Source organism: Rhizopus microsporus (genome assembly GCF_002708625.1).
Source record: "Rhizopus microsporus ATCC 52813 unplaced genomic scaffold scaffold_4, whole genome shotgun sequence".
In the NCBI taxonomy this organism is placed as follows: Eukaryota; Fungi; Mucoromycota; class Mucoromycetes; order Mucorales; family Rhizopodaceae; genus Rhizopus; species Rhizopus microsporus.
This window is the reverse complement of record NW_019671919.1, coordinates 50,644-63,539: the sequence shown is the minus strand read 5'-3', so window position 1 is coordinate 63,539 and position 12,896 is coordinate 50,644. Positions and strand designations below refer to the sequence as shown.

General features: G+C 37.6%; 5 protein-coding genes across 5 annotated transcripts; all 5 read right to left on the bottom strand.

Moving 5' to 3' along the window:
• Window positions 1-148: 148 nt before the first annotated feature.
• RHIMIDRAFT_101572 (uncharacterized protein) lies at window positions 149-1,126 on the bottom strand. Its single transcript, XM_023605115.1, has 3 exons — window positions 1,053-1,126; window positions 910-999; window positions 149-856 (listed from the first exon to the last, which is right to left on the bottom strand). Exons 2-3 carry the CDS (start codon window positions 995-997, stop codon window positions 282-284), a joined length of 663 nt encoding a protein of 220 aa, XP_023468138.1. The 5' UTR covers window positions 998-999; window positions 1,053-1,126; the 3' UTR covers window positions 149-281.
• Window positions 1,127-3,279: 2,153 nt separating this feature from the next.
• On the bottom strand, window positions 3,280-7,633 carry RHIMIDRAFT_101539 (uncharacterized protein). The gene is made up of 3 exons (XM_023605114.1): window positions 7,043-7,633; window positions 6,692-6,983; window positions 3,280-6,627 (listed from the first exon to the last, which is right to left on the bottom strand). The coding sequence occupies exons 1-3, from the start codon at window positions 7,542-7,544 to the stop codon at window positions 3,318-3,320; spliced, it is 4,104 nt and encodes a 1,367-aa protein (XP_023468137.1). The 5' UTR covers window positions 7,545-7,633; the 3' UTR covers window positions 3,280-3,317.
• Window positions 7,634-8,151: 518 nt separating this feature from the next.
• RHIMIDRAFT_199466 (glycogenin 1) lies at window positions 8,152-8,784 on the bottom strand (the record flags this gene model as incomplete). Its single annotated transcript, XM_023606377.1, has 2 exons — window positions 8,152-8,258; window positions 8,313-8,784. The coding sequence occupies 2 exons, from the start codon at window positions 8,782-8,784 to the stop codon at window positions 8,152-8,154; spliced, it is 579 nt and encodes a 192-aa protein (XP_023468136.1).
• Window positions 8,785-10,666: 1,882 nt separating this feature from the next.
• Window positions 10,667-11,204, bottom strand: RHIMIDRAFT_199665 (peptidyl-tRNA hydrolase; the record flags this gene model as incomplete). The annotated part of the gene is made up of 5 exons (XM_023606396.1): window positions 10,667-10,716; window positions 10,767-10,879; window positions 10,932-10,999; window positions 11,052-11,105; window positions 11,154-11,204. Coding segments are annotated over 5 exons (336 nt in total), but the record flags the coding sequence as incomplete, so codon positions are not given.
• A 373-nt stretch (window positions 11,205-11,577) lies between these two features.
• Window positions 11,578-12,686, bottom strand: RHIMIDRAFT_235203 (uncharacterized protein; the record flags this gene model as incomplete). The annotated part of the gene is made up of 6 exons (XM_023608317.1): window positions 11,578-11,664; window positions 11,711-11,834; window positions 11,882-12,320; window positions 12,394-12,504; window positions 12,556-12,600; window positions 12,650-12,686. The coding sequence occupies 6 exons, from the start codon at window positions 12,684-12,686 to the stop codon at window positions 11,578-11,580; spliced, it is 843 nt and encodes a 280-aa protein (XP_023468134.1).
• Between the last annotated feature and the right edge of the window lie 210 nt (window positions 12,687-12,896).

The window sequence follows — 12,896 nt, the reverse complement described above, 5'->3', positions numbered from 1 at the left end:
ACATTCGTGCACCAAAGACTACAAGGGGTACTTTCTCTCTTTCCATTTGGAACTTTGCGAGCTTCCATTTTTAGTTTCTTTAAAACAACAATTAGATAAGACTTGACTGTCAAAGCTAAAATTGATCACATATCTGTTTTTGGTAATTTGATTCTCTTTTTCTTTTGAATTTGCCATCTGTTTTTGCTTCTTTTTTTCTTCCTATTTCTTTTCTTTCTTTTCTTCTTATTATACTTGGCATCTCCATGTACAAGCATGTTCACCATTTCTTATGCTGCTCTTTATCTGCATTGATACAAATAGAAACGATCCTTTGCTGTTTTGTAATCGTAGAAAGAGAATAAGGCACCAATGTGAGGACTTTTTCTAAACAAGCTCCAGTTTTCAAGTAAGCCTCCTGGCAGTGCAGCACTGTTTGCAGCCCACTTATCCATAACTAATTGACATATTGAATACCAAAAATTTTGTTTAAAGATATGACTCGAATGGACTTTTAAGCTTAATGTGTACTGGTTAATAAAAAGCTGAGCTCTGAAAACCACTTGCTGCGTGTTTTCACATGCAGAGATGATCCTAGACTTCAAGGCACCCTGGTAGGAACTGTGGACACACTGATAAAACGATAACTTTCTTGTAAATGTTTTAAATTGTTGTCCCAAACTTCGGCCAAAAGTCTCGTTTTTTGACAACATGTGCTTAGGGCAATCTGAAGAGCGTGTTGATTTATAGTCAGTTTGTTTACAACTAGTGCAAATAACCGATGAAGAGCACTCTGCCGTTTTTTGTCTTTTGGCTTTTTGCGTTTCTTGCTTCACGCCTGAGCTTTGTTTTCTTTTTATCCCAGTGGATGTTCCAACTTTAATAAGAGATATATTAAGTTTCGAATATTAGTTTATAATAGTGAGTTACCATCGTCTACAGAAGCTTCTTTATAAAATTTGCATTTATAGTCACTTTTGTTGGCATATCCTATCTCCTGACAGTCTTTACAAATCATATCTATATTATATATCAATGTATCAGTGAATATTTTGCAAGTATCATAGATTTACCTTCAAACGCGTCATCTATGTCTCCTGTCAACTTTCTTTTATTAATGACTTGCTCTTTCTTCTTTTGAATAATGTTTTTAAACATGCCAATATTGTTGTCAAAGTTGAGTAAAAAGAGAAAGAAAGGAAGAAAGTAATAGGTTCATAATTTTATTTTATTTTGGAACTTTTTGTGGTCAGGGACAAATGTGGGTCAAATCAAGAGGCCATATGAGTTCTTCTAAATGATCGATGCTTACCTTATTACATAATTATTATTATCGATAGAATTTCGTTCACAAACAGGTCTTTTTCAGTTGCTTCCGACGACTGACCACAGCTACACAACTGTGTTTAGCTTTGACGAAGAGGGTGATACACTTTTTCTCAAAATTATTGGCACACTTTAAGAAATCATAAGCACTGTCGTATTTACCCTATAAATACTTAACCTTGTCGTATGAGAATATTATAAATCTCTACTCTAAAAAAGAGTACTACAAAGAGACTGACTACAAAACACGTTATTATCTAATAATGCAGCATACCCAATTCTTATGGGTCATAACTAAATCGGTTACTTAATAATTAAGTTTCATATAAAATGACGCTGTTTGTAATAATGAGCTCTTTCTCGTCTTGTATACAATAAAGAGGTTATATAGAGACTCATCGACTTATACTTCCCCTATCGCTTCTTTATATATTCGAGACATATCACAAGCACGAACTAAAATGTTCCTAATATCATTTGATGCTTTGATTGTTTTGTCTTTTATGCTTCTATGGCAGGACGCAGAATAGTCTCTAGCTTTGTTTTGACTATTGTTGTCTTTCGATTCCTCATGAGCTGCTGAAGTACTTCTCGCTTTATTAACTTTCGATTTGGGAATAAGGAAGATCTTGCATGCTTGTGTCCTTATTGGTGACAACTTGCACAAACGCTGCCTTTTTCTTTCCTTTTTTGATCTTAATATTCTCTGCTTCACTCGCCCTTTTTCTCTTGGTTCTAACCATAATACACGGATGACGTTTATGAAGTCGAAGATAACTGAAATTTTCATTTTTTACTTTTGACTGTTTGATTTTTCTCATTTTCTATAGTCTTTTTCTCTCATACATTGCTTTAAGAATATTACAACTTGATCGCGCATTTTGTTTAAAAATACAAAAGAAGGGTTAAATGAAATAATAACAATTGCAGAGGGTGCTGATCACGTAATGAAGTGCTGGTGCTATCGTCTGTTCTTCTCCAGGTGAGAGCAGTGTCACGAAAGCTTCTGTCTCCATGCTCAGTGGGAATGATAGCAGCAATCTTTTCCATGGTGGACAAGTTTTGGGTACGTCTATTACCTCCTCCAATTAATCACATTCTCATATCAGGAGAAATAGCTGTATAAGATGAAGACGTTTATATTTAAAAAGAAAAGAAAGCTTATGTGCTTTCAGGAACCAAGCGCTTGTCGCGCAGGTTTGATGTTCAATCCGGAAAAAGCATTAAATAGCAGCCAAATCATGTGATTAGAGTTATTACAAAATCAATACTATTTTCCTATTTGGCATGTATGATTTACACCTTTTTTGTCTTCGTTTACTACAGACAACTGTTGCGTGATAAAGATAGTTTGTCTCCTTACTCATCTTAGTTGACCATTAATCATCAATTTACTTTATTATAGACATATGGTACTCACAAACGTTTGGTGCAGTAAAAGGTAACGTTTATATCATCATTTTAGCTATTAAAACATGTTCCTAACTATTTTTCTATAGGTTTATACGCTATATTATGAAAGAAGGTTCTATGTAACTTTTGCATACTGTTTGCCAGGCTTCTTGACCATGGTGCTTTTGCTTCTATCTAAAAAGATTGGAGACAATCTGTAGCTGCATTATCATATCATCATCGTATTTTGCCAATAAAATATATCAGGTTAAACTATTCTGACCTTCCCCCTCAGAGTGGGCAACTGTCAAAGGAAAGCGTAGAGTCAAATAAGCTTTATATGATTCATTTTTAGTTAGCTATGAATGAGAGAAGAAATCATTAGTTTTTATACCAAAAACAATATCACTGCATAAACAAATGTGATAAAAGCAAAAAAAAAAAAAAAAAAAAAGCGTGCTAAAGAGAAAACTGGAATTGCTATTTCCATAAAGAACCTGCACACACGCATATACCAAAAAGAGGTGTCGGAATGATTCAAATCATACTTTAGAAGGAAAGCTATTCTATTCCTTTAAAGTCCACATGATGTATTACAGTTTATTCAAAAAAGAATGGCGCTAAGGGGATGATGATGATTCTTTAGGTCCAAAGGTATAAGAGCGGCGGGGTAAAGAGGACGCTTGAGATGACAAAGAGCGTATGTCTAAAGATGACGCGGAAACAGTCCTTGATCTTGCGAATGTTCTTACGCGATTAACAACTTCATGATCTATCACCGGTGTATCGCCTTTTCCTTCAAATGTTTGGATAATTACCGGTGTGGTCACAATGGGAGCTACACTCGGTCTTGGAGAAGAAAGGAGGGTCTCGGCGATCGAAAGTTTTCTGGTGGGTTTCGATGAACGTTCGGTTGTTGTAGTAGTAATAATAGTCCTTGCTGCACTAAACTTACTACTAGGCAAATCTGTTATTTGGGAGGTCACTTGAGTTGTCAACGATTCTTCCACATCCTTTACTTGTATACTTGTTCCATGGCTCTCAGTATGTATAGATCCGCTCGAAGTTGCTAATGAGTGATGTACCGTTGATTTCTCTGGAGCGATCATAGTCCTGGCCGGACTAAAGGCATTAGAGCTACTGGATGCATCAACTTTCGTAAACACTTGTACATCTCTAGAAGATTCGTCAATCTCTATTGTTTCCACATTTGCTTCTTGCCTTATTGTTTCAACTTCTATTGACTCTTCCTCAATCTCGATGATTTCTGTCGCTTTTTCATCTTGTTCTTCGACCGTATCAACGTGTACGCATTCTTCAGTGATTCCTTTATCAAAATTATCTTCAAGTTCGATAAATTCTTTCTCTCTTTTAACAGCAGTTCGTTGTTCTTCCAAAGGATCAACATCTACTTCCAGTATCTGTTCTTCATCGCCTTCCTCAATTTCAATCGTTTCCATGGTTTCTTCAGTATCTTCTTGCACTTCAATAAATCCAACATTTGTCTTGAGTGCTTCATCATCCACTTGCTCTTCAACATCATCTTCTTCCATATCGTCATCTTCAACTTCTATCGTATCAATCGTGTAATTTCCTGCTTCAACAACATTCGAATCAATCATTGTGTACTGTTCGTGAAGATGCTCTTCAAATGTCTCTTGTTGAACATCGCTTCCACCATCAGCACTCTCTTGCTGTTCTATACTTCCTTTTTCAGTCTGACCATGGGTCTCGACGTCGATAAGTTCATGAATATGGGTATGTTCGTTGTTAACTATTGATACTTCACGTTCCAATCGCTCAGACTTCTTTTGATCGTCTTCTTTTGTTGCTTCAACAAGAATCTCCCGTACCCTTTCGCTATTTTCGACTACCTTTTGTTCACCTGGTTGCTTTTCTTTTTCAAATTCATCTACCCTCTTTACACATAGATCTTTAATGTAAGCATGCTTTAATTTCTCGGTTTCTGTATGTTCTTCTTCAGAAGCTGTTTGTTCGGACTGTTGACATTTTTCATCAGTTTCCACAATGACATATTCCTCTTCGGAGCTCACGACTTCCTTTTGTGAGCTCTTAGCATTCTGTCCTGTGGTTGCTATTGATCTTGTAGAACCCGTCTCATCTTTTGTGATGATTGCTCTTTCTTCTTCGGTTGCGGTCGTCGTTTTCTCTTTTCTTATTTCGGTTTGAACTATAGTAACCATTTCTTCAATAGCAATTGTTTCCTTGACATTCAACTTGGTTTGCTCATATTCTTTAGGAAGGTCTTCTTGCCGAGATTGTCTGGTATGATCACTATGTATCCTCTTTTCCAGCCGCTCATTTCGACTCGTCTGAGTACTATCACTCTTTTCTGTCTTTCTTAGAGGATTTTCTTTGACCTCAACAGTGTTTGTTGGCTTTACGGTTGCAAGAATGTCAGGTTGGATCAAATCAGACTGGTATATCTTGAGCTTATGGTGCTCATCAAAGCCAAAATTGGAAGTATAATTCTTGCTGTCAAAGTCATCACCGAATTGGTACTTACTGTGCTGATACATGTGTGAGGATTGTGTCGAGAGTTTTCTATCGTCTACAAGGAACCCTGTTGACACTGGGAGTGGTAAAGTGCCGTCCATGTTCGCTTGTTCTTCTCTATCGTTCTTGAGAATATCAAGTCTTTGCTTTGCCTCTTTAATAACATCTTCACTAAAATATGCAGTAAACGCCTTTTCTTCCTCATCCTGACCCAAATGGGGCGCTGGGAAAGGCGTGCTTTGAGCCTCTGATGGCATCTGTTGAACATGCTGGAACTCGTGTTTCTTTTTAAATAAGGTTCCTCTAGACAAGTCCAATTCAGCCTCAAGAAGGGAAGCGATTGCGGTTTGTGGTTGAGTCATCGACAAAGACTCACGCTGCTGACGATATCTCTCCTTTTCTTGTTCAATTTCTCTTGACAAATTGCTCGATAGGCCACGCATAATCGGAGTACGAGGAGACGATTGTCCTGAAGCAAGGGCACTTGGTAGACCGAGTTCAGTATCGTCATCAATATCCCAAGCAGATCTGAATCTTTGCGCTCTCTTTGGCTTTTCTTCTGCTGGTTCCAGTTGTTCAAGCCTTTCGAGCTCCTCTTGCTCCTTGGCTGCTTTGGTCAATGCTTCTGTTAATGTTTTTCGAAGGATCATGCTTTCACTTTGAGACTTGAGATTCTCTAATGCCTCCAAAGGATTCCACTTGGTTACTATGTCCTTGTTATGACACGCTACGTCTAAAGATTCGCTCAGGTCATAGTTTGTCATTTCGAAAGAGTCGTTGTCGAACCCCTCATCCTCGTTGTCCGAAAGAGTCTCACTCATATGGCCAAAATATTCACTCTGTTCGACATCAGGCGTAAGAGCTACAGCAGGTGTAGCGGCAGCAGAGGTGTACGGAGTTTTACGGTTAAATATGGAACTTGAAAAATCAGCAAAAAGATTGGACGGCTGATCGATGTTTGGTATACTATCATCCACCAAAGTGGGCACAGAGATATCTAAAGCAACAGGCGATCTCTTTGGCGTACCAGGCACAGAGTTACGTCTACTAGATACTATACTTGCCCTGCGACTTCCCGAACGGCTCACTGTGCGACTGCCTACTCTACTGCCGTTTCGACTACCCAAGGGTGAAGGTGTGTACATGCCAGAATGCAGTCTACTGGACGCTTTGAAATTGATGGGAATGAGATCTCTATCACTAATATCGTCCTCTTCGTCTTTATGTAGGTCGGCAATAAACTCATCAATCTTGTTCTTGACCGAAGGACTGAGGATCTCATCAATAGCAAATAAAGGAGCCTGTTTATGCTCCTCCTCCGTTGCTTCTTCTTCTCGATCGATTTCTATCTGTCGATTTGCCTCGTCTTGCTGATCATGTGCTGAAACTTTAGTCTCTTCTCGTTCCTTTTCCCTAATGTATCAACGCGTAAGATGAATTTGTCTATACGTGCGCAGCCAGACCTTTTTATACTTACGACGCATGCTCTACATTCAACTGTTCATGTTGATTTTGTTTTTCCTCAGGTTCACATTCAGTCAGTGTATAACTTGGTGTAGTGTCTTGGTACGCGTCAAGCTGATCATGGGCTTGTTCAAACGTGTCTTGATTGTGAACTGTTTCTGAAGATACATGGTGGTATGTCTGTGGTTGATGTTCTTCGTAATGATAGTAACGTTCTTGTTCGTGTTGCTCATGTTGTTTATGTTCCAAATGACGATTGTGGTGCTCCTCCTGTTGTTCATGTTTACTTTCATTCTTTCTATCAGCTAATATCTCTCTGTCAATCGCCCTTCTCTTGTATTTGTGTGTAGATGTTTAATTTTACCTGAATTATCTTGCTTCACCATCTCATCTTGCCATACACGAGTAGGAGCAGGAAAATGGTGTGGGTTTGCCTCCCAAGGAAACGCGATCGGATGACTCACCTCGGATTTGTTTTGATTCTGTTGTTCCGAATTGTTATTGTTATCATGAGTTTCCTGATGATATCCATGCTCTTCTTCCTGTGGTCGATCCAGCTTTTTTCCATCATCGTGCTCGTCGTCCTGTTCTTGTTCTTGGAATGTTTGCTGCGCCTCTACGAATTGAGCATACTCTGGCTTCTTTAGTATTTCAGGCTCAGGCTGAAACACAGGTGCAACCCAAACATGTTGTTGATTCTCAAGAGGTTGGTCCCACACATTTCGATAGCTGGATAAATCGGGAATGTCTGCTCCAAGCGAGCCGGAGTTAGGTGGCTCTTCATAGGCAGGATCCCACTTGATCATTGAATAGGGTTCTCTTTCGTCATGATATTGCTGTTTAGGTCTTTTGTTTTGGAGATACATTTGCTGCAGTTGGCGCTAAAGATAGGCAGAGAAAATATTCCAAACGTAAGTGATATTGACACACACGCTTGTGAATTTAAAAGATATCTCACCTGCTCATTTTCAGCAATGGCTCTCAACTCTTCTTGCAACCAGCTTGGCTGCGATACTGTGATGGCAGACAAAGCAGGCATAGGATTCACCTGTCTTCGACTATGGTCAAGATCATATCGCTCATTTTCCCAGGCATTCTCGATTGCTTCATTGAAAGGGACAATAGGACGTGTTTGAAAGCCTGTGTCAAATGTAGATATCCCGAATGAAAGTAATTGATATGGAGAAATCTATCATGGATGTTTAATATACGTCATAGATCTTATCTGACACACTTACTCTTCCATAGTATTTATCCCATGTGTCCCACCAAGTCTGAACCATACTACTAGTACCTTCCCATGCATCACCCATTGGTAACACTTTTCCGTCTGCAAATCGCTGATATTTCCAAGGTTTATTTTGTCCGATAAAATGAGCGATCTTGATACTTTGTCCATATTGAACTTGTGCAGGAGCGTAGCTAGAAAAGAGGGGAAAAGTTATTTTCCAGCATTCATTATGACTATTGTTATTACCCATATTGGGCCGTTGGGGTTGCGTTAAAAATGAAAGGAAGTCTGTGTGATGATGAATCAGGCCATGAACTGAAATAAGTATTCAAAAGTCCTTGATCTCCGCCTAAACACAAAGATAAAGAAAACAACTTGAGACATAATTATCCCCAATATTTACCATCAAATGTGCCCGTTTCAGCAGCGAGTCGTACGAGATCTTGATAGATTGTTTCCGAGGGTTCTGCTACAAAAACACCCGAGTTGAAACAGTCTGGCCAGCCAGCGTCTGGAGCAGCTGAAAAAGAAGGTCTGTCGAATAATTCATCAATATTTTGAAGAGGTAAGGTATCTGCATCCAAGAATACAATCTTTTTGTACTGCGTAAGACGCCAGAGATGAATTTTTGTCAGGCTAATATCCAGATCAGGTCTACCCAAAAGTAAGAGATTTTGATAGTCTTTGGATCTTATAGTCTCGACTGGTATCGTCTTATAGTACTTGGATAGCATATTCTGTACATGTGTAGAAATATTGGGTGTGACGAGGCATAGAAGCTCTTTCCTCGAGCCTAAATCACGTAACCGGTGAGCAATGACAAGAGCGCCTGATGCGTATGAGTCTGTGGCAACAAGCGTAACAAATGCCTCCATTTCAAGTTGGCCGTAAAACGATAGAAGAGAAAAGAAGGATTATAGAACACCAAAAAAAATACAATGGTTAAAATAGAGTATTTTTACTCACTTCGGAGTTTTAAATGATACGGGGAATACAGCGTTTTAACAAAAGAAGAAAACCGTGCATGAGACGGCGATGGATTGATTATTGTTTTGTATATGCCTACAGCCTATCCTTTCTTTCTAGATTGAAAGAGAAATGGGTTAGTCGTAAATCTTAAATGCAATTCTTACCTTGCTTCTGCAAAGTCAGTGGAGTGGTTCTCGTCAAACAGTTGAATCAAACACGCTGAACTCTTAGGATATGGCTTACATTTACTCTTTCTGGAACTGCTCTCATGCAGAACCGTTATGTTGCTGAAGTAAACTGGTTTATCAATTCTCATGCTGTGTTGAGGAGTATACCACAAATGCCAGCAGCTTTAGAAAACGCTTCATCGCTTTATACAAATAAAGCACTCGATTTGACCCTGCTCCATACCTTTTAAGCTTTTTTTTGCTTATAAATATCCCCATCCATTTCAATAACTGCGACGATATTGAGTTTACTGCCAAAGTCTACTACTATTTCTGTCATGTCCAAAAGCAGAACTGTCAACATGCATCTCCTCAGAGCCTTTGTTATTTTGTAAAAGAGGTTACAAGGTGGCATTATAGCTAACGAAGCCCATTAAATATGTCTTAAAAAGGTCTGTAATGTATGAAAGCTCGAAACGAACAAAGTTATCTCCATTACACATCTCTTAATTCTATTTATTTATTCTCAGCTAATAGACAATATCAGATATTTGTAGTCGTCATCTCTCATATATATTCGGGTCGTATCCTCATTTAATCGTTTTTCTTTCTATTGAATAAAACAGCAAACGTTGTCAATTGACTCTTTGCTGTTTCAAATAATATAAGCGCAAATATCATAGTTATCCCAATATTACACAATCTTTCTGTAGATTGTAACGATGTTATTGATATGTAAGTGGTGAGTTTGTCATCTTGTTTGAAACAAAGCATATCTAGACTCTAAAATATGTAATCTATATACGCTGGAGAGGTAGTCTCCCTTGATTGGGAATGTAAAGTGGGACGAAGTTGCCTTTGTTGTAAACAAGAAGTCGCTGACTCTTCTATTTGTGGAGTTATCTAGCGGGATCGACTTCAACAGTGGGTTAGAGAAAAGAAGATCAGATGAAGAAAAGATGTTGCAACAGTTTGTAAAGTTGCTAAAGATCAAAAAAGCAAAGGATGAAGAGTACCGACACAGTATTACTTATTATCATAATAAGATTATTATGATAACTTGATATAGCAAAAGTACTTGATATCTTTTTGATAGATGTGAAGCTTCATTTCAAGTCGTTGACTTGCTTTTGTGAATGCTTCGTTAAACGCTCACATCTCCAAGACATATGTCCTACAACGCCAAAAAAGCTTAAGAAGTTTATTGAGTGTACACCCACTCTTTTTAAGTATTGTGAAGCTTTACTGAAACAAGTACCTCATTTTAATAGTTCTTCTCCCAGACTTATAATAAAATAGTAATTGTTAGCTATTGACTCTTTATTATTTACAACTATACGCATAAATATCACACTTATGACGGTTTGAAAAAGAAAAAACATCCCTACTTTATTATATGCACAGTTGATGAGCTGTGAGGTCGACTGCGGTGAGGACAAACAGTCTTTTGCACAAGACAACCTGGTCGAAGAGAATCTGTGTCGTATGCTTGAACACTTCAAAAGACAGTTACACAAGATGTTGTCGCTTGGGCTTTATTTAAAAAAAAAAAACTCAAAGATGTATAATCAAAGTTTATTCTATTTTCTACATGTTTACACGTCGTACGCAAATGCCTCATTTAAAGAAGCTTCAGATGACCAGTAACTTGATCGATAAGTTCGGCTGGTCCTATTAAAAAGTTTCAGTATCTCATTTCTATCTATTTTTTTTTTGTCTACCTGGACCAACACCCAATACTGTGCGAGATCCTGCTGCAATCTGTGTGCGTCCAGCGTCTCTAATACTCTGGGCAGGTAAGCCTAGACTAAGTGCAATGGCCTGTAACTCCAAACTATATTCACATGAACAACAAAATACCGTGTAATTTAGCAGGATGTACTTACAGTTTTTCTTCACTATCACACTTGAGTGCAACCTTTGCTTGTCCAGAATACTCCCAAGCACGTAAGATCTGACCAAACATGTCAATCTGTATCCTCTTTTTGTATACACATATTATCTACCTCTGGGTTCACTTTTTTGGCAGCCTTATAGCAGGCTAATGTTGCATGTCCACACTTTGATACAGTTAGTTTTTTCCTCCCTTTTTTTAGCGTTGCATTTACCTGAGCAGCAATCTTTCCTTTTGTCATGCCAAGATCTGTTCGGACGACAAGAGTCTTTTAGATAAAAAAAAAGGGGGGGTTCAATATGGATACTCTTATGGCCGTAGATTGCTTACTAGTTTGAAATTATCAAACTTGCTTGGATCGATTTTCCCTTCTGGAACTGCAATGCGATCTTCGTCATCACTGTCTTCTTCTTCTTCCTTGACTACAGCTGGTGTCTCTGCAGGGTTAATCTGAACATATAAAGTTAAATTATGTAGATCTTGTTGAATCTATAATTACAGTTGTTGATGCTACGCGTCTTCCAATGAAATAACCAGTGATTAAAGAGACAAAAGCAGTGGCTGCTACAACTGATATGTCAACGTTTTTCATTTTATTTACAATAAAGAAAAAAAAAGATTTTTTGTTAAAGGACAGTCTATTTTTTAGTAAAGAAGCTTGTCAATGTTTTCATGCCTTTGGTATTCACTTTTGCTAAACTCCTTGGTACAGCTGCTTTCTTTTTCTATGATCATAGTTTAGTATATTATTATTCTATACATCTGGTATACCTTTGGCGTGTCAGCATCCATCATTCTTTCTTCATAACTTGTACGTTTAAAATAAGAAGTCGGTGAAACGTCAGTAGCATAGTTTGTTAGTTCGTTTTGTTGTTCTTCCTTAACTTCTTCTAGACTATAATAGATATTAGTAATGATAACAACACACACATATATGCATACCCCATCTTGTTTAATAATTTTTTGAACCAAGCTTGTGATAAATAATTGGCAATGGTATATACAGCTTCTAATTTCATGTATTCTTCAGCTTGTCCTGTTTGTTCAAAGCATCTCTTGAAAGTATCATTTGCTAATACTCGATTCACTTTCTTAAGAAGCCAATTTAATACAAGGTCTTCATTTAGTCTATATACAAGTACGCCCACATCCTGTACATCACACAAGTGTTTTAGTTGATCTTCGGAAACAAAGTTGATCAGCCTATGAACATCAATGGGCCTATCGTCATCATTGTCTTCTTCATCATGTTCAATAGTGACATTGTCTCTGGTAAAGATATCATCCAATGTACGAAACTGGTTTCCTACAGATGCTCTTTCTAATACAGGTAAACATATAAATAATGAATCTATGGGTGAAATGAATCGAACAGCTCCATCTATAATATAAATATATATATATGTATATGTGAGCATGACTGTATAAGGAAATAGAAGGGGATAAGTGTGTACCTTTGTACATATTGCCATCAATTAGCCAAGAACTCTTTCTTCCTGGGCCGGTGATCCTTTGTATTTCAAATAATTGATTTAAATGATTATGAAAATAGATAGCAATCCTATCTACAGTTTGTATTAGTTTAAGCTATCTCGGCTTTTTTTTTCTTTCTTTACTTGATCTCGGACAAGGTAGACTGAGTTCTACTAAGTTGTCAACATCTATTCAAAATAAGTTTAGCTTTCATGTATATCTTTGTAAACATATTACCTTGATTCGTCTTGTCTATAAATGCAACAAATGCCATGAGAGAAAAAGAACTAAAAAATTTTATTCGCGTCATTTGACGTGCAATGAACCTGAATTCCCCTTTATAAGGATACAAATCTGTTTTTGATCTCCGCCAATTAGTCTCAAAAAAAGGGAAAAAGGTTAATTATATTAGTTCCCTTTTTCTCTCTTTTTTTTTTTTTTTTCTTTCTTTCTTCCTTTTTCTCTTTCTCTTTCTCTTTCTCTT